Here is a 26,120-nt window from a genome sequence, read left to right as displayed (position 1 = left end):
GGGTTTGATTCTGGTCAAGGGCACATACCTGGATTGCAGGCCCCAGTTGGGGAAGTAACCAACTGATGTGCTTTTCTCACATAGATGTTTCTCTGTCTCTGTGTCTCCCCCTTTCCTTCCCCTCTCTCTAAAAATCAATAAAAACATATCCTTGGGTAAGATTTTAAAAAAGTTACGTTTCAAAACAGAAAGCACTAGGACCAGATGGGTTCACTGATGAATTCCACCAAATATTTAAGAAATTATACCAATTCTCCACAACCTCCTTCAGAAAACAGAAGCAGCCAGATGCAAGAGATGCATAAGGCAAGATATGAGGAAAGGGTGTGCAGCTTCCATGCCTTCTCCAGGCATTCCACTCTCCCCAAAGGTTCACCAACCCAGAAGCTCTCTGAACCCCATTCTTCTGGGCTTTTATGGAGACTTCATTACATAGGTATGATTCATTAAATCAGCCATTGTTAATTGATTCAACCTCCAACCCCTCTCCCCTCCCAGGAGCTCTGGGGGTAGGAGTAAAAGTTCCAACCTCTAATCACATGGCAATCAACCCCCATTCTTAGGTGTGTTCCAAAAGTATCCTTATAGACAGACACCTTCACGCTAAGTGATGAAAACTTAGGATATTCAAATCGTCTTGGGAGCTGTGAGCCAGGAACTATGGATGAAGACCAAATATATATAAGAAATTTGAATATATTTTGGTCATCTGAATGATCAAATATATATTTCTTATAAATTACAATAGCAAAGTCCAGCCCCTGGTCTTCAAACACAGATCCCCTACAGCAAAACAATCACATAAGTCAAAAGATACTGACACATTAGTAGAATCTCATTCTTTAATAACTATCTAGTACATCTTATGAAAATTTCTCCCAGGACGAGGCCTCTCAGTTTTGAAGGCTTTCATTTGATCTTGTAGGGTTCCCAAAGTAGGGGTGGTCTCAGCAATATGTGGCTTTCAGGCATCTAGAAATATGTTGTATAATTGAGTATAATTGAGCTAAGAAGTCTCTTTCAATGTGTTAATACTGGCTTTTCCTTATTACATAACCTATGTTTTCATTCCCTTACCCTCAGCTACTATTCCCCTTCTCTCCAAATGTTTCCACCTTTGGAAGGGACGTTAGGTGTGGCCACTGTGATCGAGATTGCAGGCAGCAATGCTACTCTAGCAGTTCTTCCCCTCAGTCCATTCTTCACATAGGATAAGGTTACACAGATGCAGAACTAGTGAGCTATATGACTGACAATCTGCACACCTAATATGAAAGGAATAAAGGATAAATACTCCACCCCTCCACAATGACAGTGAATTATAGGTATTCCCGAAAAGTGAATAGCAAAAGCAAATCTAATTGCAAGATTGGACTCTGGAACCAACTGCTCAAGTATCATATAAGCTTTCAGGAATGATTTCAGAAATGAAGGGGAGCCCTAACTGGTTTGGCTCAGTGGATAGAGCATCGGCCTGCAGACTGAAGGGTCCCAGATTCGATTCCGGTCAAGGGCATGTACGTTGGTTGCGGGCACATCCCCAATAGGGGATGTGCAGGAGGCAGCTGATAGATGTTTCGCTCTCATCGATGTTTCTAACTCTCTATCCCTCTCCCTTCCTCTCTGTAAAAAATCAATAAAATTTTTTTTTTTTTAAGAAATGAAGGGGAAAAGTTGATTTTTCACTGAACAGATATTTTGGTGGGTTTTTTTGTTTGTTTTTTACAGCTTGTAGGCAATGTTAGGTAAACAATGTTTAGAAACAGAGTATCTGCCCTGAGTGGTGTGGCTCAGTTGGTTGGAGCCTTGTCCCACACATTAAAAGGTGGCAGTTTGATTCCCAGTCAAGGCACATACCCAGGTTGCGGAATTTTTAAAAATATATATATATATTTTTTTATTGATTTTTTACAGAGAGAAAGGGAGAGGGATAGAGAGTTAGAAACAAAGATGAGAGAGAAACATCAATCAATCAGCTGCCTCTTACACACCCCCTATTGAGGATGTGCCCGCAACCAAGGTACATACCCTTGACCAGAATCAAACCTGGGACCCTTCAGTCTGCAGACCTACGCTCTATCCACAAAGCCAAACCGGTTAGGGTCAGGTTGCAGATTTGATGCCCTAGCATGTACACTGTTTTTCTCTCATATCGATTTCTCTCTCTCTTTCTCTCTCTCTCTCTCTCTCTCTCTCTCTCTCTCACCCTTCCTCTCTCTAAAATCACATTTTTTAAAAGTGGATCATCCCACCTTTTTTTTTTTTTAATATATTTTGATTTTTTTACAGAGAGGACGGAAGAGGGATAGAGAGCTAGAAACATCGATGAGAGAATCATCGACCAGCTGCCTCCGGCACACCCCCTACCAGGGACGTGCCCGCAGCCAAAGCACATGCCCCTGACCGGAATCGAACCTGGGACCCTTCAGTCCGAAGACCGACGCTCTATCCATTGAGCCAAACCGGTTTTGGCCATCCCACCTTTTGATCAATACATCATTGCATGTGTAACAGCTCAAATTCTTATACAAATGAATTATTATACTTAAGAGGAATTTACCAAAATAAAGGCTAGAGTTCGTTTTCTTAAAGCACAGAAAGCATTGATTACAGTTATGAAAACTGTGAAGTAAACATAGAGATATAAAGGGCGTTTAAGCCAGGTAATGTTTTTCCTTCCCACGTGCTGTCCTGTCAAGTTTAGCCTCCCGCACACCACACCCTGGGGAGCGAGCCTGCTACGGGAATCGGAATCGCAAGGTGACCTCCGGGTTCATAGGTCTCCGCTCAACCACTGAGCCTCGCCGACAGGGCAACATTCGTAATTTTTAAAGTCTTAAACCCCTGACAGACTTGGAAGTAGTTTTCAGACCCTCAGGTGAGTAACGGACAGGTGGAAATGTCTCACAGGTCCGGCTAGCTTTTCCATGGGACGTGCATGGTCTCCCCAGAGCAGGAATGCCAACACTTGTCGCACCAGCGGCCTTCAGCCCAGCACTTCCGGCCCAAGGCGAGCGGCCTGGGAAACCAGTTGCGCATGCGCGCACGGGCGCAGCCTATCCGGAGCCTCCGCCTCGCTACGTCACCGCCAGCCTCGCCCGGACGACAACGGGCGGGAGTTTTTCAAAATGGGAGCGTGGAGGCGCCGCCCAGGCCTCGGAAGGCGCCCGGGAGACCTTTCGGTGGCTGTGCTGCCGTCGCCAGGAGCGGCGGCCTAGAGAGCCGAGCCTGATGGGTGCCAAGAACTGCTGGTTGCTTGGAGCGTTGCCTCGAAGGGACCGCAAGAAGGGAGCTGATCCCGGGAGCCCAGGCCGTGACCTGGAAATATGGCGACTTGCATCGGGGAGAAGATCGAGGTGAAAAGACCAGCGGTTCTCGGCGGGGCGGGACCCGAGACCTCTGCAGGCAGGGGACCCGGGGAAACTAACGGCTGCGGGCTGGGCATCCAGGTGCTTTGGGAGGGTCCCAACCGCCCCCGGCCCTGCTGTTTGGGGGCGGAGCGGCCCGCCCCTCGGAGCCTGGGGGTGGCAGCCCAGGGGCGTCGCTCGCGGCCCCGCCCTTCTCTCCCTGGACTCCGCGGCGTCTGGTCTGCGGTCCCGCCGGAGCTGCCGCGCTGGAACGGGGCATCTCCAAGGGGATGGCGGTTACCTCTGGCGGGAGCCGCGGCGGGACCCCTGGCCCCCCCGAGTTGGCTGGGGGTTGGCTGGGGGTGGGAGGAGGGTGCGGAGGCCGCACTGAGGTTGAGGAACCAGATCATTAGGGTACTCGGTCCGGAGCCCAGCCTGGAAGCTCAGGGAGCCCCGCGAGGCGTCAACATGCTTTCCAGCCCAGACACCCGCTGTATCGAGGTGTAATACCTGCTTGAATTTTGAATGCAAATTCCCCTCTAGATCCCTTTCATCTCCTTTATCTAGCCCCTTCTTTTATACTCCTACGAGTCATCACACATATTCTTTCACTTTTAAGGATTTTAAAGTTGGAAATCTGCTTGGTAAAGGATCATTTGCTGGTGTCTACAGAGCTGAGTCCATTCACACTGGTTTGGAAGTTGCAATCAAAATGGTAAGATTATATTTATCAACTTCTCACCTCTCCTAGAGAAGTGTACTACTTGAGATGTCAGAAACTCCTTACCTAACAGCTTTTTCTTTGATTATGACGTAAAGAACCCATTGCTTAGGTAGAAGAAAATAGCCCCACATCCAGCAGTTTAAGGATAACTTAGAAGATCCTTGATCATGACTAAATAGTTGTTTTATCTTCATTAATGTCAGTATACCTAGTATCTGTTCTAATTATACATACGCGGAGTCATTGGTAGAATTCAAAGAACAAATAATGGTTTTAATAAGAGTACACTGTTTATCACTTACAGCAGCATGGATGGAACTGCAGAGCATTATGGTAAGCGATATAAACCAGTTGGAGAAAGATAAATATCACATGATCTCACTCATGTGGGATATAATGATCAACATAATTTGATGAACAAGAATACATCCAGAGACAAATGGTAGGGGAGGGGGAGGTTAGAGAGCAACCAAAGGCCTTGTATGCATGCATATTAGCATAACCAATGGACACAGACACTGGGGCTGTGGGGGCTTGCCCCAGGTGGGAATGGCTGGGGGGAGGGGTCAATTGGGGGAAAAGGAGACATGTAAAACTTTAGACAATAAAAAATATTTTTAAAAATAAATAAAAGAGTACACTTGTGCATAGTTCTGTATTACACTGACAATCTAAAATGCTATTCTTGACTGTTAGAATGAGTAATATAAGCAATTAAGAATCCCTTATCGCCAAAACCAGTTTGGCTCAGTGGGTAGATCGTCGGCCTGTGGACTGGAGGGTCCCAGGTTCGATTCCGGTCAGGGGTATGTACCTTGGTTGCCGGCACATCCCCGGTGAGGGGTGTGCAGGGGGCAGCTGGTTTATGTTTCCCTCTCGTCGATGTTTCTGGCTCTCTATCCCTCTCCCTTTCTCTCTGTGAAAAATCAATAAAATATATTAAAAAAAAAAAAAAAAGAATCCCTTATCTAAACCACTAGGGGAGTTTTGTTTTAAATCTTGGCTAAATTGTTGTTATAAATGTGATAGTTGTGCTATTAAATTCTTTTAAGTTGTGAGAAGGTATTAGACTGCGCTGGGCAAACTTTTCTGAATGTTCACTCTGCTATGCAATCTGCTAAGTGCAAGGGCAAGATAGACAACAGTAAATTGATCTCATAAAGAAGTAGGTAAAAGGAATTCAGAATATTTTGAAGTGTAGGTTCTCTTTTCAAAGTTAACTTTAGACTATTCATGTTTGAAAGTTTATCATCAATATCTATACCTCTCATGTTATTTTTAGATAGATAAGAAAGCCATGTACAAAGCTGGAATGGTACAGAGAGTCCAAAATGAGGTGAAAATACATTGCCAATTGAAACATCCTTCTATCTTGGAGGTAAAATACAATTTTATAAAATTCGCCAAGGACATTGAATTTTTGTATATTATAATTTATTGTGCTCTTTTACATTTCAGCTGTATAACTATTTTGAAGATAGTAATTATGTATACCTGGTATTAGAAATGTGCCATAATGGAGAAATGAACAGGTATCTAAAGAACAGAAGGAAACCATTCTCAGAAAATGAAGGTAGGCTACTGCTTTTTTTTCTTTTAGGAGATATAAATTTTACTTTTTGTGGTTTTGAAGAATGTTCTATTACAAAATAGAACTGTTTTAATTGTTACTTTAGGCTACAAAAGGAGATTCCCTGCCCCCAATTGTAAGAGCCATTAATTCTTACAAAATATCCAAGCATTACAGAAGTAAAGTAAATGGAGAAATTTGTTATTTCCCAAAATTACACTTTAAATGAAATCTATAGCAATTTAGTATGTATCCTTTTAAATCTGTAAAAAGCTCTTTAGAGCCCAGGGTGGTTTGGCTCAGTGGACAGAGCTTCCGCCTGCGGACTGAAGGGTCCTAGGTTCGATTCTGGTTGAGGGCACATGCCTGGGTTGCAGGCTCGATCCAACAGCAGGGGGGCCTGCAGGAAGCAGCTGATCAATGATCCTCTCTCATCATTGATGTTTTCTGTCTCTTTTTGCCTCTCCCTTTCTCTCTGAAATCAATAAAAATATATTTTAAAAAATAAAAAAAGCTCTTTAGAATATAAAATATCAAACATAAATAGAGAGAGTAGTATAATGAGCCCCCATGAAGTTAAACCACTCAACTTTCAAAACTATCAACTCATGGTCAAATTGTTTCATTTGTATCCTTATTCCCCCAGGTTCCTAGAGTATTTGAAGCAAATCATAGACGTTTTAATATATACATATATATTTTGGCATATATCTTTAAAAGATACAGACTTAAGAAAAATAACTACAAAGTATTATCACACCTAATAATTCCTTACTAACAAATACGTAATCAGTTTCGACTTACCCAGTTTCTTATAAATAACTTTTTACAGTTCAGTTCAGGCTCACATGTAAGGTCCATATATCATCTCACAAAACATTGTTTTCATATTATCTTGCCCTGCTAACATTGCAGGTAAGCTAAGAAAGGTGGTGCTGATAGACTTTTTATACATTCAAATCTATATAACCCATTTGAAAAACAATTTGACCATGTGTACTAGGAGTTATAGAAATGTTCATATCCATTGACTTAAAATAAGGGCATAATTCAAATTGTAAATAAACCCATACAAATATTCATGGTGATTAATGTATTTTTCATAATACTGTATAATAATAAGGCCTTTATATTTATTTCTTTTTAAGATTTTTGTTGTTGTTAATCCTCACCTGAGGATATTTTTTCCATTTATTTTTAGATAGAGTAGAAGGGAGGGAGGAGGCAGGAAGAGAGAGAGAGAGAGAAACAGAAACATCAGTGTGATAGAGACATATATCATGTGTCCTGGCTGGGTCCAGAGATGGAAGCTATTACCCAGGTACATGACCTTGACTGGGAATTGAACCTGAGACCCTTTGGTCCATGGGCCAATGCTCTAACTATTGAGCAACTGGCCAGGGCTAAAGATTTTTTTTTTATTGATTCTCCCCCGCCCCCCCCCCCCCCAGAGACGAAGAGAGAGAAAACATCAATGTGAGTACAAGATATCGATTGGCTGCCTCCTGCACATCCCCTATAGGGAATCGAGCCTGCAACCCAGGCATGTGCCCATCCTGTAAACAAACCAGCAACCTTTCAGTGCATGGGATGATGCCAATCAACTGTGCCACAAGGGCCAGGGCAAGGCCTTTTTTAAAATAAGACAAACCTGTAAAAACAATGAGTAAAATAATTATTAATTTACTTAAAATTAAGAATGTGTAAGGCAGAAGAGTCTGCTAACAAATTTAAATGACAAAGATTGGAAGAAACTATTTGTAAACTATATGCCTGGAAAATTAATATTAAAAATATAAGGCATGCCTAAAAAAAAAGACTTGAATAGGAAAATGGGGATATGAGCAGACTGTTCACAGAAGAGAAAATACAAATGGCCATTAAATTTGAAAAGATGCTCAAACTCGATGGGAATCATTAGAATGCCAACTAAAATAAAGAGTACTATTTTCTTTTACTCATTGAATTGAGACTACCTAATATTAACAGGGATGTGCATGAAAATACAGTCTTTAGAGAGCAATTTGGCAAGGTATTATGATATGAAATTTAATCCTTCAATACAGTGATTTTACTTTTTGAATTTACCATGGAGAAACACCCCATAATATGTACAAGAAAACAAGCATGTACAAGAATGTCTATTGGCCTGTTTTATAATCTTGAAATATTAGAAGTGACCCAAATTTTCATCAATAATTATTAAATAAAATTAAGATCTATGTGTACTTAACAGAAATATCTCCAAGAAATATTGTGAAGTGGAAGAGAAAGTAATGAAACTATATATTTTGTACCATTTTTATATTTAAAAAGCAATTATTACAACATTTTTGTTGATGTAAGCACACACAAGAAAAGCATGAAAATATATACAAACTGTTAATGGTGATTGCATTTTGGTAGGGTTTGGGGGACATCAGTGGACCTTTCACTTGTTTCTTTTTTTTAACAAGAACTAGTGGCCCGGTGCACGAAATTCGTGGACATTAAAAGGGAATTAATTAGAGGAAATATTTTAATATTGCTATTTGCCCTTTCTCTATAATAGAAGTGTCAGAGGTGAAAGAAAATTAGTAAAATGTTTATGAAAATCTCCCTCCTGTCAGAGTCTGGGGCGCGCCACAGGACCCAGAGTCAAGTCCCTGCCCACCCGCTTGGGCCTCGAAATTGCACGAGACCCATACCTGGCCAGCCTCACCCCCATTGGGCGAGACCTAGACCCAGCTGGCCCCACCCCTGTCAAGCCCCACCTGGTGGGGGGGCGCAGCCTCAGGTCCCCCAGCCCGGTGCCAGGCAGGGGGCATGGTCTCAGGTCCCCGTCAGGCCCTGCCAGGCAGGGGACGTGGGCTCAGGTCCCCCATCAAGCCCCGCCGGGCAGGGGGCACAGCCTCAGGTCCCCCACCCCAGCCAGGCGCCACGCAGCCTCAGGTCCCTGCTGATTGGTCATTATGGTGTCACGGCGTGATGACCATTTGAATATTAGCCTTTTATTATGATGATGTATTTATTGTTCATTATAAAAATTTTCTCTTAATTGCTAGAGACTTTTGGTTAACCTATTTGCTTCCAAATGCTAATAAAATTAAGCTTCCCTTAACAGCATATAGAAAACTCATCAGTTAGAAAGGACAAAGATTAAATAAAAAGCATGCCTAATTTTCTTAAAGGGAATTAAAGAATATTATGAAGTTATCAGAGCGTTATTTGTTTGGTAAAGAAAACTAAGCTGAAAGCCAGTGTCCCAATTTTAATACTCTGGCATGTGTACTTGGATTTCATAATGTATTCTAAATACTTAATGTTACAGTTTTTCTAAATCATAGGTTTTATGTTTTGCATTTTTACAGCTCGACATTTCATGCACCAGATCATCACAGGAATGTTGTATCTCCATTCTCATGGTATATTACATCGGGACCTCACACTTTCTAATCTCTTACTTACGCGTAATATGAACATCAAGATTGCCGATTTTGGCCTGGCAACTCAATTGAAAATGCCACATGAAAAGCACTATACATTATGTGGAACTCCTAATTACATTTCACCAGAAATTGCAACTCGAAGTGCGCATGGACTTGAATCTGACATTTGGTCGTTGGGCTGTATGTTTTATACATTACTTATTGGAAGACCACCTTTTGACACTGACACAGTCAAGAACACATTGAATAAAGTAGTATTGGCAGATTATGAAATGCCAACTTTTTTGTCAGGAGAGGCCAAGGACCTTATTCACCAGTTACTTCGTAGAAATCCAGCAGATCGTTTAAGTCTGTCTTCAGTATTAGACCATCCTTTTATGTCCCGAAATTCTTCAACAAAAAGTAAGGATTTAGGAACTTCAGAAGATTCAATTGATAGTGGACATGCCACAATTTCTACTGCAATGACAGCTTCCTCCAGTACCAGTATAAGTGGTAGTTTGTTTGACAGAAGAAGACTTTTGATTGGCCATCCTCTCCCAAATAAAATGACTGTATTTCCAAAGAATAAAAATTCAAGTGATTTTTCTTCTTCAGGAGATGGAAGCAGTTTTTACACTCATTGGGGAAATCAAGAACAAGAAACCATTAATAGTGGAAGGGGAAGAGTAATCCATGATGCAGAAGAAAGGCCACATTCTCGATACCTTCGTAGGGCTCATTCCTCTGATAGATCTGGCACTTCTAATAGTCAATCTCGAGCAAACACATGTACAATGGAACGATGTCACTCGGTAGAAATGCTTTCAAAATCCAAAAGATCAGGAGATGAAAATGAAGAAAGATACTCACCCACAAATAGCAGTGTCAATATTTTTCACTTTAAGGAAAAGATAGCCAATAGTTCTGGATCTTTGGAAAGACCTGCTAACAATCAAGCACTGTAAGAATAATTCAATCAAAAGCTTTTAATTTTTGAATAAACATTGTATTAGTACCAGTAATGAAGCTGCCTCTAACTAAAGGGGTTTACTTTTTTCTAACATTGTCAGATATTCTTTGGGATCTTCTTAACTATGATTTCTATTTATTAGGAAGAGAATCAGTATGATGATTTTGAATTGTGGTTAAGAATCTCTTTTAATATAAGTATATGTGCTCATGAATGTATTTGTAGAGTATATTTAATACTTGGGAATTTTTAGTTTTGTTTATATGAAGCAGGTCTAGTGCAAAAGTATAAAATATGTTTAGTCTCTAAAGTACTCTAATAGTAACTAGAAACACACACACACTAAGAGAGAAGCTGAGCCTAAGTGATGAGTAATCGTATTATTGACTGCTTCTCACACGAAGAGTAGATTTTTAGTGACTCCAGTGTTTACTTTTATTTTTCTGATCTTTGATTTTTATGCTTACATCAGAAGAATGCAGTAGCCATATAGAAACATAATTACAGTGCCATGGGGATTTTGGCATGGGAGTTTAGCTTAGAGACAATTTAGTTATGCAGGTATTGGTTTCTACAGTTATTCTAAAATTTTCAGTTATTCAAATAAGATATTTCCCTTACTACGTATCTTAAAAAGCTATTACCTGATAATTTTGTATTAATTAATGGGAATATTTTTTCTTTGTCTGTTTAGTTCCAATCATCTTTGTCCAGGAAAAACTCCTTTTCCATTTCCAGACCAGACATCACAGCTTGAAGTGGTGCAACAGTGGTTTGGAAATCTGCAAAAAATTGGTGAGTTTTTAGTGGACTGTTTAATAAAAAATTGACGGGGTGGACACTTAGCAAGCATTGCCATTTCTTTTTGGTTTTTCTTTATAAAATAATACATTTGCAATAAACTATGTTACAATAATAGTAACAACTTTTAATTATGGATTTTGAGCATTATTCTTAATGCTTGTATATCATTAACTTCTCATAAAAAAAAATACAAGGATGGTACTATAGCCTTGCCTTAGGAAGGATGAGGAATTTGTGGTGCACAGGGCATAATTTGCCAATCAACCCTGCCCAAAGAAGAGATAGGAGCAGGATTCCCACCCAAGCACTCTGGCTCAGAGACTTGACTCTTAACCTCTCTGTTCTTAAAGCATTTTGTAATTAGCATCTACTGTCAGTGCCTATAAAATATTCAAGAGGGTTTACCTTATTTTTAAGTAGAAGCTGATGTGGACATCATAGTGTACCAGTGGGACCTCACGTACACTAAATTACACAGCTACTAAAAACCTAAACATTTTTAAAACAGCTGGGTTTGAAAGTTAAACATTTCTCTTTAATGAAATTGACAGAGTCACAGATGGCAGATTGGAAAATAATGATGTAAATAAGAGAGACTGAAAAAGAAACATACGGAGAGGAGGGGATTATTTTTTTACTAAGTATTATGTTACCTCACACAGAGAGTACATAATATGGCTGTAATTTAAGCAGGGAGTTGTGTCACCTCAAGACTATTTTTTTCATTTTAAAATATGTTATTTTCAAGAACCCAAGAGAGTTAACTTTCTTATATGTATTTGTTAAAGATAACAATTGAAATTTATGTTTTTTAACTATAAAATTGCTGTGTACTTAATCTTGTAGTTAACCTTCTATTGCACTTATAGATACTTTTATTTTGTAGCATGGACATATCTGAGATGATATAACTGAGATTATTACATTTATAATCTAGTAGTGCTGCTACAATTTTAAAGTACAGTATTGGATATAAAATATTAATAGGAGTAGAGGGGGGAAAGCACTAAAACATAATTAGGGGGGAAATTGCGATACAAATTTTTAGAGATTAGCATTTGAAAAATTGTCTTACTGCATTTTATATTATCTAATTTTCAGGGCTTTAAAAAGTAATGTTCTCATTTGAATGCTAAAACCATGTGAAATATAAATGGGTAAAGTTCAGTAAGAACTTTTTAAAAAATGTGAATGCAGATACATTTATAATATTAAAAATATTAAAGCTCTGTCATATATTGCATTTTTTACTTCTAGTTGCATATTTTGTAGGTAAGGATGGACTAAAGACGATGGCTTCAAGAGAATTAATTATTTGCATATTAGATAGAATGATAACCTGGGAAATTCTCTCATTTCTGTATTTGTTGCAGTATTGGCAGTTGCTTGTTTTAGAATTAGTAGGTGACTAGTTTTTGCTTTGATTGAAAAATTAATTTCACATTAATCATATTAATCTTTTCTTAGTATTAAGAATACTAAAGGTATTCCTTTGCAATATACATTTAAATGTTCTCGGGCCTCTAGTATATATATAAACAGGTAATATGCAAATTAGCCAGGCGTCACTACCAGCTCAGAAGGAGTTGTGCGCTCAGATGGGTGGAAGGGGACTGCGTGCCGCCCCCAGACCCAAGGGACACACACCAGGGATGGTGTGCTCTGAGTGGCTGAGGTGCGGCTCGGAGCATGCCCCCACTCCAGCGGACACACACCAGGGATGGGGGTGTGCTCCGAGCGGCTGTGGTGTGGCTTGGAGCATGCCCCTGGTTGGTGGTGGCAGCAGCCGGAGCAAAGCAGCCCCAATCCCAGATGCCTGGTGGCGGCTGGAGCAAAGCAGCCCAGGTCCCGGTGGGTTGCGGCAGCAGCCGGAGCAAAGCAGCCCAGGTCCTGGGTGCCGGAGGGAAGCTGATGCCAGCAGCCAGGGGAAGGAAGGCTTATTCTTGCACGAATATTCATGCATCAGGCCTCTAGTCTATTATAAGCAGTATGACTTGCTGTGTAAGTTTGGTGGGTTTTTTTTAAATTATTCCACTCAATTGCTTTATTCTGTGTGTATTACAGCTCATTTAAGAGAAACTACTGAGCACAAAAACCTTACCTCAAACAGAGATTTCCAGGAACATTCAGATTTGCAAGACACATCAAGAAATGCCTGGACCGATGTAAGAGGCAAAAAGAGCCCTGAGGTTTCTGATAATGCGCATTCTGCAAAACAGCTGAACACCATGAAATATATAACTGCATTTCCTCATAAACCTGAGATAATTCCACAAGAATCTATTTTTGGCTTAGAACCTGTTTCTGAACAAAGCAAGACGAAGGATATAGAGTCACCATTGGGTTATCAGAAACGTACATTACGAAGCATTACATCTCCTTTGACAGCTTACAGATTAAAACCAATCAGACAGAAAACCAAAAAGGCTGTGGTATGTCTATTATTTTTCAAATATACTATATGATATTTCCTTACGTAAATTGGTTTTTGGTATCAAATATGATGGGGGTTTTTTCAGTTTTCTATAAAATCCCTGTACTTTTGATAAGTGAATAATAAGCTAATTTAAAAGAAAAGAGACGAGGTGTTTATGGAAAAATAGCTTTTGTTTCTTCTGGCTACTTTAAAAATGGTGAATTGATACTGATACATTTTGAATTTTAAGTTATTGATAATGAAAAACATTTCAAAATAATACTGGCTAGTTATTATGTTACATATTCATTCACAATTCCAATCACTAAATTAATATTTAATATATTACCTTTTGCTTTTGTTTCTATTGTTTTTGCATACAATCCAGACTCAAAAAGGTAAACTAGAAAATATAACTTTTTTTTAATATCTGAAACTATTTAAAAGAAAGGGAGAATGCACAAAATTAAGTTTAAGAGTTTTAAAAAAATATCAAGTGTGATTTGGGAATGATTTTTATTTTTTAATTCCGTTTTCCAATTTATCCAGTCTTGCCTTTGTTTGGCATACTATTGTCTTTTCAAAGTCCTTAATCTCCACCCTACCTTCTGCTTTCTTTCTGCTCACTGGCTATCATTTCACACTTCATTATACCTTCTCACCCTTGCTCATGTTTCAACTGTGCTCAAATACACTTCTAGTCCAGACTGTTGCAGTGAAGCAGTTATTTTATTTTCACTTGGATTTGTATTTCTGCCATGGTTAAGTAATTCTCTCTTAAGTATTATATATGTCAGTGCTGTTCTAGTAAACAAGGTAGTTCTTACTGATTTTGCTTTTGTTTTTAGGTGAGCATACTTGATTCTGAGGAGGTATGTGTGGAGCTTCTAAAAGAGCATTCATGTCAAGAATATGTGAAAGAAGTTCTTCATGTATCTAGTGATGGAAATATGGTAATGTGGATCTACTTTATTATCTTGCAGCTTTATCTCTTAAGTATTTAGTCTTCTAATCCATTCTATAATGATGTCTTTAAAAATTTTTTTTAAATCAATTTTCCTGATAGTGATAGTGCCTCTGGAATTTAAGAACTAGAATAGCATACTACATATGTTTAAATAAATTAGTGTGGATTTAAAAATAATTATAACCAGTGTCTTGGCCAGTGAGGCTCAGTTGGTTGAGCATCGTCTGGTACACGAAAGGTCTCAGGCTTGATTCCCACTAGGGGGTGTGCATGGGGCAGCCAATCAATGTTACTCTATTTCTTTCTCCGTCTTCCTCTCTCTCTCTCAAATCAATAAAAACATTTTTAAAATAATAGTTATTATAACTAGTAACAAAATGTAAACTTTAGGCCTAAGGTTAAAAAGCAAAAAAAACTTCCTTTTAGAGCATATTTAGCATTTTCAATAAAATAATATTTAACTAGAGTCCCAATGCACCAAGATCGTGCATGGGTAGGGTCCCTAGGCCTGGCCAGCGATCAGAGCCAATCTGGGGCAACTGGCAGGGCCCCTCTGGCACCCACCTTGGCCCGCCTGGCATTGCCTGCTTGCCGGCCCCACACCACGGCTGCCTGTCACCTCTCTCTGCAGGGCGACTGGTGGGGTGATCGGGCGGGGAAGGGGGGGAGGGACCCTATGGCACCAGCCTTGCTGGCCTGGGGCCTGCGGGCTGGGGCAGCTCCTACATTGAGCGTCTGCCCCCTGGTGGTCAGTGCGCATCATAGTGACCAGTCCTGCCACTGGTCATTCCACCGTTTGGTTGATATGCATATTAGACTTTTATTATATGGGATATTACCGTGAGCTCTTTTCATAATTTTAAAATATGGTGCTCTAACTTAATGGCATACAATAGAATTCTTAAAAAATATTTTGGCAGATCACTATTTATTATCCAAATGATGGAAGAGGTTTTCCTCTTGCTGATAGACCGCCTTCACCTACTGATAACATCAGTAGGTACAGCTTTGACAATTTACCAGGTATGTAAATTTAACAGGGAACAAATTTAGATAATGGGCTTTTATATGTATAAACTCTATACATAGTTATGGTGTTTAATATTTGGTTGAAAATATTTGGTGAGATAGGATGTACCTCCTGTTCTGTGTAATAATGGTAAAAACTAGCTCTGAAATATTTGTGTTGAATCATATTAAAAATTCTACATGAAGTATACAGTTTTTTGCTTTTGAAATAATGACTGCACTACATAAATGTTCATTTATAATTGTGGTTGAGGAAATTTAACTCCCAGTTCAGCTCCTACACATTATGGATTAGGGAGTTATGTACTCAGTAGTAAGACTTCACTGAGTGACAATTAGAAACAAACAAGCAAACCTGTGTAATTTTACTCTTATTAGAAATCAAAATAGGTATGTATATAAGACTTAAATACTATAAATAACCATAGCTACAGGAAACTGCAAAAATGTACTTATATAAGGTAGAACCATAAAACTGCTTTAAGAACACAAAAAAAGCTATATTTCTTTCTGATAAACATTTGGTTCTGATATCTCAGATAGAAGTCTTTTCATTTCACTTACAAAAATTTCCTGGAATTATTGCCTTATTTATAACAAGGAGATGATTCAAAGAAAGCGTTTTAAAATAATCATAACACCAGTCATCAGATTTTATGTATTTCTTGGGAATTTTACTAAACTATCTTTAGTTTTTATTGAAATAATAGACATATATCTCTAAAAATATTTTTATTTTGGTCCTGGGATTACTAACTTATCAACTTAAAATTTTGAGGTAGAGTAGAAATAAATACTAAATTTTTATGTAATTTACATGTCAAGTCAAAATTTTATTCTCTTATGATAATTTTTTTCCTCCCTAGAAAAGTACTGGCGAAAATATCAATATGCTTCCAGATTTGTACAGCTTGTAAGATCTAAATCTCCAAAAATCACTTATTTTACAAAATACGCTAAATGCATCTTGATGGAGAATTCTCCTTGTGCTGATTTTGAGGTTTGGTTTTATGATGGTAAGTACCATTTAAAAATGGTAATTTTGGGGAGCATTTTCTCAATCCATTGAGATTTTGCTTTCGAGCAATTGTCAATAGTTTGGCTTAAATAAACTCACAAAAATTCTCAAATAAATAAATTAATTAAGATGGTATTTTTCCCCCTTTAGTTGTGGTTGTTTTTAATTCAACACAGTAAGTTTTTGAGATATATATGTCACATACATATGTATGTATATATGAGTTAAGACACTCAGATGGACATACAAAATTATAACTAGTAGCCCTGCGCATGAATCTGTGCACCAGTAGCTCACTGCTGCCCTCCAGTAGCTCTCTGCCCACTGCCCCACCCTCCTGTAGCTCCCCCCAGCCCCCCATCATAGTTTGCTGCCCTGCCCCCCTCCTGTAGCTCTCCACCGCCTGCTTATAGCTCGCTGCCCCACCTTCCTGCTGATCCATGATCTGGTCATTAGCTTCACTGCGTAATGACCATTTGCATATTACATCTTTATTATATAGGACTAGAGGCCCAGTGCATGATTAAATCATGCACGTGTAGGGTCCCCTACACACTTTCGCTTTCGATCACGGGGGAGCTGGGTGCCTGTCCGCTGGTGCACCAGGCCTTTCAGAAGCCTTCGCCGAATCGGAGGCTTCTGAAAGGCCTGGTGCTGGAGTGAACAGGCACCCAGCTCCCCCGCTTTTGATGGTCCGCGGTGGGACGTGAGCTCGCTGCCCCAGAGGCCCCTTTTGTGCTGCAGCACAGCCATGGCACAGACACTGAGCTCGCGCCGCTGGCGACGCGAGCTCAGCATCCTGCCGGCCCAATCAGCCACCCCGAGTCCCGCCCCCGCGCCTCCTGGCCAATCGTGGGCACAGCGAAGGTACGGTCAATTTGCATATTTGTCTATTATTAGGTAGGATAATAAAAGGATAACATGCTAATTAGACCTGATGTCCTTCTGGTCAAAGCCGGGGTTGTAAAGGAAGCCTGGGTTCCGGGTGCCTGCCAGTGGCCAGAGGAAAGCCCGGGTCCCAGGTGCCAGAAGCAAGTCAATGGTGGCAGCCAGGGGAAGGAAGGCCTACACTTGCACAAATTCCGTGCATCGGGCCTCTAGTGAGAATTATAAAGGTGCAAAAGAATAGAACTGAATCAGAGAATCTTATGTTCCAAATCTATTCTATAATGATGATTTACTGTTTAATCTGTAAAGCTCCCTACTTTAAGGGACACTAAGCACATACATGTACACATAAAATTATTAATGGTCAGTAAATGAATATAAATGATACTGTGATCTAGGAGCTATTATGTACTGGTATAATAATATAAATCTAAGAATATTTAAAGATATGATAAAAGTTTTCTTATTTTTTAAGGAGCAAAGATACATAAAACAGAAGCTTTAATTCATGTGATTGAAAAGACTGGAAAATCTTACACCTTAAAAGGTGAAAGTGAAGTTAATAGCTTGAAAGAGAAAATAAAAGTGTATATGGACCATGCTAATGAGGTATGTACCTACTTCCAGGTTTTTCATACCAATTGATCACAAATGACAGTTGAAATAATGACGAAAGCATTCTTCTTTTGAAATAGGGCCATCGTATTTGTTTAGCACTGGAATCTATAATTTCAGAAGAGGAAAAGAAAAGTGGAAGTGCTCCCTTTTTCCCAATAATTATAGGAAGGTAAATGTTTGAAAATTTAAAAAATACGGCTAAAATGTATAGGAAATGTTTTTTAAAAAGTTTGGTGTTTACATTATGAACATTCTTTACCTTTTTGTAAATTGTAATCTTTAAGGGACTATGCATGGTCATTTCTTTCTCCTTCAGAAAACCTAGTAGTACTAGCTCACCTCAGGGCTTGTCACCGCCTCCTCCTTTGGATCCAAACTACCTGATGAGTAAAATGATCGTAAATAGTGCTGCTTCTCCGGAACAGGCACCAGCACTTAATCCTTCTGTAAGTATGTATATGTCACTTGTATCTGAAATCCTTCAATGATTACCTGATGCCCTTGATGTAAAATTAAAGCTGCTTATTATCACCTTCCATACACACCTAACGTATATTATCACCTACCTACTTTTCTAGCCTCACACTGAGCCACTTTACCCTATACTTGCTATGCCTAATCTCTGAAGCCTTCTTTTAGTTCTTTGAATAAGTCAAACTCTCAGGACCTTTTCACATGCTGTTCACATGACCAGGAAGTCTTTTCCCCGACCCCTCAAAGGCTAATTCTTTCTCATTTATCAGATCTCAGTTTAAATCTTACCTTAAATAGGCCTAACCTGACCCTTCTGAGAAAATATATTAAACTAGAGGCCCAGTGCATGAAATTCGTGCATGGAGAGGGGGGTTCCCTCAGCCCAGCCTGCACCCTCTCCAATTGTGGACCCACAGGGATAGGGCCTAAACCGTCAGTCGGACATCCCTCTTGCAGTCTGGGACTGCTGGTTCCTAACTGCTCACATGCCTGCCTGCCTGCCTGATTGCCCCTAACTGCCTCTGCCTGCCAGCCTGATCACCCCTAACTGCCCTCCCCTTCCAGCCTGGTTGCCCCTAACTGCCTCTGCCTGCCTGTCTGATCGCTTCTAACTGCCCTCCCCTGCCAGCATGGTTGCCCCCAACTGCCCTCTCTTGCAGGCCTGATCTCTCCCCCAACTGCCCTTCTCTGGCCAATTTGGTTCTGATTGGTCGGTTTCTATGCCAGTCAGCATCAAAAGCTCTGCCTCCTAGGCAGCCATTGGCTCCCCACAGCACCCAGATTTGGTTCTGATTAGTCAGTTTCTATGCTAGTCAGGGTCAAAAGCTCCACCTCCTAGACAGCCATTGGTTCTTCACAGCACCCACATTTGGTTCTGAATGACTGGTTCCTATGCCAGTCAGCATCTCTGGGCCTGATCAGAGAGGTGGGGCAGAACAGCAACCCCCACGGAGGCCGGGAGAGAAAGAAAAGCCCGGCTGCTGGCGAAGCTCAGGAAGAAAGGGAGAGAGAGAGAGAGAGAGGCAAGTACTGATCAACAGCTGCCACTGAGGCTGCGGATCAGACCCTGCCTCTCTCTCTGGGTCTCAGACCCCTGAGTAGTCAGTGCTGGGTTGCCAGGCTGCAGCGGGCCATGGCAACCCAGCGCTGACTGAAGGACTTCTGGGTTGGTCAGCCTTCAGTCGTGATCGGTCGTTACAACCCTGGGCTTTTATATATTAGGATTAGAGATTGTTTTTTATTTGTACCTGTAAAGTCCCATTAACTACCTTTATATCCACAATAGGCTCATTGTTAAATAAGCTTACTGTATTTTCACTCAATGAACTATTATGCCATTGAAGACTATACAACAATGTAGTATAAAATTCAACAGTGAAGAAATACATATGTATATATGTACATGTGTGTACACACACATATATATACATACATACTATAATTGCAACTGTGAAAGATACCTTGGGATAAAAGAAAAGATATCTACCAAAATGAAAACAGCAATTGTGTTTTGTTTTTTTCTTATTTTTCTAATTTTTCATAATGTGGTCATTTTGTAATTTTAACTTTGTTTTTAAGAAAACTTATTCTCAGCTAATGAAAAACACAATCATTTTCTACTTTTACTGAAGTTGGCTTATAAAAATGGGAAGACATAATATCCTTCTGTCTTGTACTGTTTATAGATGGTTACAAATGAAGGACTTGGCGATACTGTTGCAGCTTCTGGAACAAACATCCCTTCTAGTAGTCTAAATGATTGTTTTCCTAAATCAGCACAGCCTTTGAAATCTGTTTTTGTGAAAAACGTTGGTTGGGCTACACAGGTGAGAAATTTTAGAAAAATGAATTTTCTTAGTATGTTTGGTTTCCACAGTGATTGGACAATTACCCCAAAAATACAAATTATTTTAAAGGTTTCTCTTTGCAAGAAAGTTTTTACACCTTGTTTTGCATTGGTTGGATCATTTTTAAAAAATAACTTTTTTTTTTACTTGTATACAGTTGGAAAATTAGATATTGTTGATAACAAATTGCCTGCTAGGACCTGGGTGGCCTATTTTTGCCCTTGTTTTTTAAAGTACAGGTCATGATAATGGCTAATTGTTAGGAGTTTAGAATGGTGTCCAGGGCATTTTAAATTTTAGAAACTTTGTAATCTGTATTACTACAATAACATTTATTTGGCCACAAGGGATTTTTGCATTTGAAAGTTAAATAAAAAATAAATAAATAAATAAATAGAAAGAAAGTTAAATCCACATTGTGTTTCAAGTTTATAGAATTTTATGTAGGTGTGAAAATATATGTGTATATCATCTGAAAGCTTGAAGCTTGGAGACCTTTGAGGATAGCACATGTATTTTCACTTACAGTGAAGTAAAATGCAGCTTAGGCCTTTATGGGGGTAGGAAATAAAAGAAAGGGGACTCAGTATTTGTTGAGTACCTGAGATGTGGTACATTGTTTTTCACATATATTGTCTCATTTCTCCCAATAAAACCTAATTATTGGTGTTACCTCCTTAAGTGTGGCTTATAATGGTTGATTGGCTTGCACTGTCCTACTTACTAATAGTTGGCAGTCTGGATTTAACCATTTGCACTCGGATATCGAGTGTGACTCGACACGGTTAGCGTCGGTAGCAGCTCGTATGTCGAATTGTATTGAATGTATCAATAATTTGAAATATAAAAAAATCCAAATAAGTTTGTATGAAAAGAAACTCCAGTTTTTTATTCTATTGCCGCGCTTTGTAAAATCTGGGGTATTTAAAAAGTTAAATCCCAAGTAGAATAAAGGAATCAAGAAAAAAGCAAGCGAGTGCAAAGGGTTAAACCCAGCTCTCTGATTCCAGAGTCCATGCCACTCTATTTGGAATGGTACATCATAAATATCAGTGACTAAAGGGAAAGGTTTCAAACCTAAGGTATTAGGTTCTCAGGCAGAAGAGAAATTCGTGTGGCCTAAGGACAAAGAATAGAAAGAAATCCTAATTTTAAAAGTAGAATACATCCTACTTTTTTTATTTTCTAAATCTATTCTTGGTTAGAAATCTACCTAATAAAAGAGTAGCGTGCTAATTGATCGTCCCTTCACGATGCCCACCAGCCAATGAGGAGTATGCAAATTAACCCAACAAAGACGGTGGGTTAATTTGCATATGCAGGCACTGAGCAGACGGGGACCAGGCAGGACACTTGTGTCGTCGCCATGGTGATGACACAGGCGTTCTGCACCACCCCAGCCACTCGGGACCTCTGGGCAGCATGGGAAGGCAGAAAGGTGGCTCCGGGCTGGAGCAGAAAGGCTACCCCGGCTAGAGCGAAGGCCCATTTGTGCACAAATCTTCATTCGTGCATTGGGCCACTAGTACTATTAAAAAAATACTATTGGAAAACAACAATGAAAACTACTCTGATGTACTACTGGAAACAAATGGGAAACAGGATTCATATACAATAACTTTAATATTCTGATACCCTAACTATTAAAGGAATAGTCTGAAAAGACATGCATTTTCTCAAAGCTACTATTATCACAGCTCCTAAGAGGGTTGTTGTTTTTTTAAACTATGTAAAACCTGATAAACATGAGTACCTTTTAAGAACCTCAGACCCTCTACTCTATAGTAATTTCCAACACTTCATTATTTTCCTAGTTAACTAGTGGAGCTGTGTGGGTTCAGTTTAATGATGGGTCCCAGCTGGTCGTGCAGGCAGGAGTATCTTCTATCAGTTACACATCACCGAACGGTCAGACAACTAGGTAAGTTCTTAAAACACTGGTTGAGATTCAGTTCTTTGCTATAAATTTTCCCTATACATTGAAATAAATTATTTAGTTAAGTTACTGTTTTCATTTTGACAATGTTTCTATTATTTAAACTGTTAATTATTAGGAGTTCATATAGTCTTTGTTTGTTTTTATTTCAGAGAGGAAGGTAGAGGGAGAGAGAGAGAGAGAGAGAGAGAAACATCAATGATGAGAATCATTGATTGGCTGCCTCCTCCTGCACACCCCCTACTGGGGATGGAGCCCACAACCCGAGCATGTGCCCTGACCATGACTTCCTGGTTCATAGGTCTATGCTCAACCACTGAGCCACACCATCCAGGTCCTATAGTCTTGTTAATGCATATTTTACGATTCTCTGCATGAATGTAGGGTAAATGGTATGGATAATCTACTGCAAGGGATTAGATTCTTTGTAGACTAATTCCATAACCTAACTAGGTTGGCCCTTTTCAAAAATAATAGACTTCTAAGTTTAAGTAATATACCTAAACAGTTTATGTCACAAAACAGAAACTAGGCTCTAGCTGGTTTGACTCAATGAATAGAGCGTCGGCCTATGGACTGAAGGGTCCAGGGTTCAATTCCAGTCAAGGGCACATGCCCTGGTTGCCAGCTCTCATCATTGATGTTTCTATCTCCCTCTTTCTTCCTCTCTGAAATCATTAAAAATATATTATAAAAAAAACAACAGAAGGTAGAAATTTTTTTTAAGAGTTAACCAGATTTTTGTTTTCTCAAATGAAAGGCTATATCGTCTTATCTAATGTAAAGTAACTAATGATTGGAACATGTTTTTAAATTTTTATGTTTGTTCTGTATGAAAATGTGTGGCAGACACCATGCTAAAAATGAGGAAGAGTAAGCAATATTTTGGTTTCCATATTTCAAACCATAAATTACTAAAAAGAGGTAGGGTTGATGCCAATACCAACATGATACTTTATGACCAGTGTTATTGTAAAGGAATTACTTGAGACAAATATAATTTGTGGATATCTACCAATTGCTTTTTTTGTTAAACGTGTACATGTGCACTGCCATCATTTAAAGAACTATACATGAAGTTAGAGGCTTTGTTAAATAAGCTCTTTTAATTGCTCCAGAGAGTGGATGGAGATATAAAACGGGTAGAGCCCATGTTTCAAATGATAAAAGTGGATGGATGCAGATATAAAATGGGTAGAACCCATGTTTCAGATGATAAAAGTTCAGATTTATTTGATATAGCCATTTGGAAATTGTTAACATTTAAATAGAAATGTATTCATATGTGTTTAGCTTAGTATTTTCCTTAGATTAGGACCTGCAATTTAATAAGGAATCCAGATCTTCAGGTTGCTTTAGAAATTATAAAGCCAGTTAAAGTGTTTTGGTCTAATTTTATTTTTATTATTTAAATACATGTAGAGATCAATCTATTTAGAAAGCAAGCAAATTTGGTATGCTTAACTTGATTAGGTATCTACTTTAATAAATAATTTTGTATAATTTTTCTGAGATACCTCTGCCAATTGAAGAATTACTGAAAAAAATAATGTGCCTTTTGGTACTCTCATATGAACCAAGTAATTAAGTAATGTTTTTGTCTTTTTTTTTTTCCTTGATTCACTTAGATATGGAGAAAATGAAAAATTACCAGAATACATCAAACAGAAATTACAGTGTCTTTCTTCCATCCTTTTGATGTTTTCTAATCCAACTCATAGTTTTCACTGATTAAAGCTCCTTTTAGATATATACGTTTAATAAATAATGTTTTTGTTGGCTTTCAAGGAAAGTGACTTTCTCTTATTTAAAATAACTTCTTCAGAAAGCCTTTCTATAGAAGAAAATTTTAATCTATACCATAGTGGATGTATCCTAATGAGAAAACAAACAGAATGCAACTTAAATCATTTATAAAATATAGTGGTCATAGATTAAAATAGGACACCTAACAATCTTTTAAAAGCAAAAATATAAATGGTGTGTGGTATATTTATGCTTTTGTTGTTTTCCCTACTTCTCAGACATATTGAATCATGGACAAAACATGCTGCAGTTTTTAAATTTTTGAGCATGTAAATAATATGTATTTATGTTATAAGGAACATATGTAAACATGTATATTTGTTTTATATTTATTTTTGTAGCACCAGTTTCTGATGAAGCATTTCAACCAATGCATTTTATATATAAAAAAAAACAACAAATAAATACAGTGATAAGTTACTTTATTCTTGGATTTATTTAATTGAATACTTATTATAAAATGAATTACTGGTAAATTTGTTTTTAAGTATTAGTGCCTGTTTGTTTAGGAGGAGCCAATTAAATTTTTAAAATTACTTTTGCAAATGATAAATACATTGTTTCTCTACCCTTACTTGAAAATATGTGTATATTTTAATGATAAACACTTTGACACTGAAGAATTTAATGCATTTAACATGACGGAATGGAATGCTTAATAGTGGGACAGTCATTCCTAATGAAATACTCAAAATGAAAATAGAATGAAACTATTTAAATATGATATAGACTGTTAAACCTAATGTTTTCTACTGAATTTTATAATTAGAGATACACTGGAGCTAATTCCTTTAAGTAGACTGGAATACCCAATGTCACAATTATTCAATAATGTTTTTGAGGTTTTTGTCTCAAAAGATATGAACAAATGATTCACAATGGAAATCCACATAGTAATTCCAAAGGATATATGCGCAGCCACATTTACAGTTAGAGAAATGCAAATATTTCCTTTTATCAGAGATTGGTAAAAAATAGTAAATGAGCAGGGCATTCTCAGATGTTGATTAGAGTATAAATGATAATCTAATATGTATTTGGCATATTAGATTGACATATTGAATCATGGACAAAACATGCTGCAGTTTTTAAATTTTTGAGCATGTAAATAATATGTATTTATGTTATAAGGAACATATGTAAACATGTATATTTGTTTTATATTTATAACTGATAAAGGTGCTGCTATGAACATAGGGATGCGTTAACACATTTTAATATATTGGTAATCCAACTTTGATGAAGAAAATAATGTAAGGAAAAACAATACCAGAAATAAAAGAGTTTCCCTTTTAAAAATGGAAATAATTAAAAGAATTCCTAGCTTAATTTTGAAGGCTAAAAAATATATTTTGCTTTGACAGAATTTAGGTATACTTTTTATAATCTCTTTTGGTCTTAATGTGTCTTTATGTTTCAGATATTTCTCATATATAACACTAGAGGCCCGGTGCATGGATTCGTGCACCAGTGGGTCCCTAGGCCTGGCCTGTGGGGATCGAGCCAAAACTGGCTCTCCGACATCCCCCAAGAGGTCCCAGATTATGAGAGGGCGGTTCTCGGGTGACGCACCACAGAAGCGGGCTCCCTCCTCTCTGGGTCCACGTGCATCACCTGAGAACCGCAGCTGCCAAGTCACCACAGCTCGGCAGATCCTGCGTTGATCGTCTGCCCCTTGGTGGTCAGTGTGCATCATAGCTACTGATCAGATGGTCGCTTGTGCTTTTATATATATAGATATACTTGAGTTTTGTTTCTTAATCTAATCTAATAACCTTTAGTTTGTTTACCTTTTTTGTCATTTCTGATTTATTTTACTATCATTACATTTCTATTACATTGATGTCTGCCAACTCATTTTGTGCTTTGTATCAAATTTTTCTTTTTTCCTTTCCTGCCTTCTTTCAGTTTGAGTTTTCTATAATCCCTTTGATTCTCTACCGAATTTCTTCATGAGAATGATATAGTGGTAGTTTATCAATATGAAGTATTTATAAGATTATGACTATAACATTCACAGCTGAATACTTCTCTATACTTAATGCTGTATCAGATTAAGAGGCACAATACCCACTTACCACTTATATTTATTTTTAAATAATAGTTTTTATGCCCTAGCTGGTTTGGTTCAGTGGATAGAGCGTCGGCCTGCAGACTGAAGGGCACCAGGTTCGATTCTGGCCAAGGGCACATGCCCAGGTTGTAGGCTCGATCCCTAGTAGGGGGCGTGCAGGAGGCAGCTGATCAATGATTTTCATCATTGATGTTTCTATCTCTCTATCCCTCTCCCTTCCTC

General features: G+C 38.5%; 2 protein-coding genes across 2 annotated transcripts in view; one reads left to right on the top strand and one right to left on the bottom strand.

Annotated features, from left to right (window-relative positions):
• The first annotated feature begins 3,061 nt into the window (after positions 1 to 3,061).
• On the top strand, positions 3,062 to 24,167 carry PLK4 (polo like kinase 4). The gene is made up of 16 exons (XM_008143408.3): positions 3,062 to 3,356; positions 3,967 to 4,062; positions 5,354 to 5,449; positions 5,530 to 5,644; positions 8,992 to 10,012; positions 10,716 to 10,816; positions 12,890 to 13,257; positions 14,090 to 14,194; positions 15,129 to 15,231; positions 16,104 to 16,253; positions 17,619 to 17,752; positions 17,839 to 17,930; positions 18,078 to 18,207; positions 19,921 to 20,061; positions 21,897 to 22,003; positions 23,647 to 24,167. Exons 1-16 carry the CDS (start codon positions 3,327 to 3,329, stop codon positions 23,747 to 23,749), a joined length of 2,892 nt encoding a protein of 963 aa, XP_008141630.1. The 5' UTR covers positions 3,062 to 3,326; the 3' UTR covers positions 23,750 to 24,167.
• The window catches only part of MFSD8 (major facilitator superfamily domain containing 8), a 60,981-nt gene continuing 40,277 nt past the window's right edge, over positions 5,417 to 26,120 (bottom strand). Inside the window, exon 12 of the mRNA XM_054717750.1 lies at positions 5,417 to 6,116. Coding sequence (XP_054573725.1) covers positions 5,919 to 6,116 — 198 coding nt within the window. The 3' untranslated portion in view covers positions 5,417 to 5,918. The remainder of the gene's footprint in view (positions 6,117 to 26,120) is intronic.

The sequence above is a fragment of the Eptesicus fuscus genome, chromosome 6 (assembly GCF_027574615.1).
Source record: "Eptesicus fuscus isolate TK198812 chromosome 6, DD_ASM_mEF_20220401, whole genome shotgun sequence".
In the NCBI taxonomy this organism is placed as follows: domain Eukaryota; kingdom Metazoa; phylum Chordata; class Mammalia; order Chiroptera; family Vespertilionidae; genus Eptesicus; species Eptesicus fuscus.
The sequence above is the reverse complement of the archived record's forward strand: the minus strand, read 5'-3'. Positions and strand labels throughout refer to the sequence as shown.

Excerpts from the sequence above, each read along its gene's own strand:
- PLK4 (XM_008143408.3), top strand. The coding sequence starts at position 3,327 with ATGGCGACTTGCATCGGGGAGAAGATCGAG. Across the intron at positions 3,357-3,966 it reads GCATCGGGGAGAAGATCGAG|GATTTTAAAGTTGGAAATCT; the intron begins GTGAAAAGACCA and ends TTCACTTTTAAG. Across the intron at positions 5,450-5,529 it reads AACATCCTTCTATCTTGGAG|CTGTATAACTATTTTGAAGA; the intron begins GTAAAATACAAT and ends TTTACATTTCAG.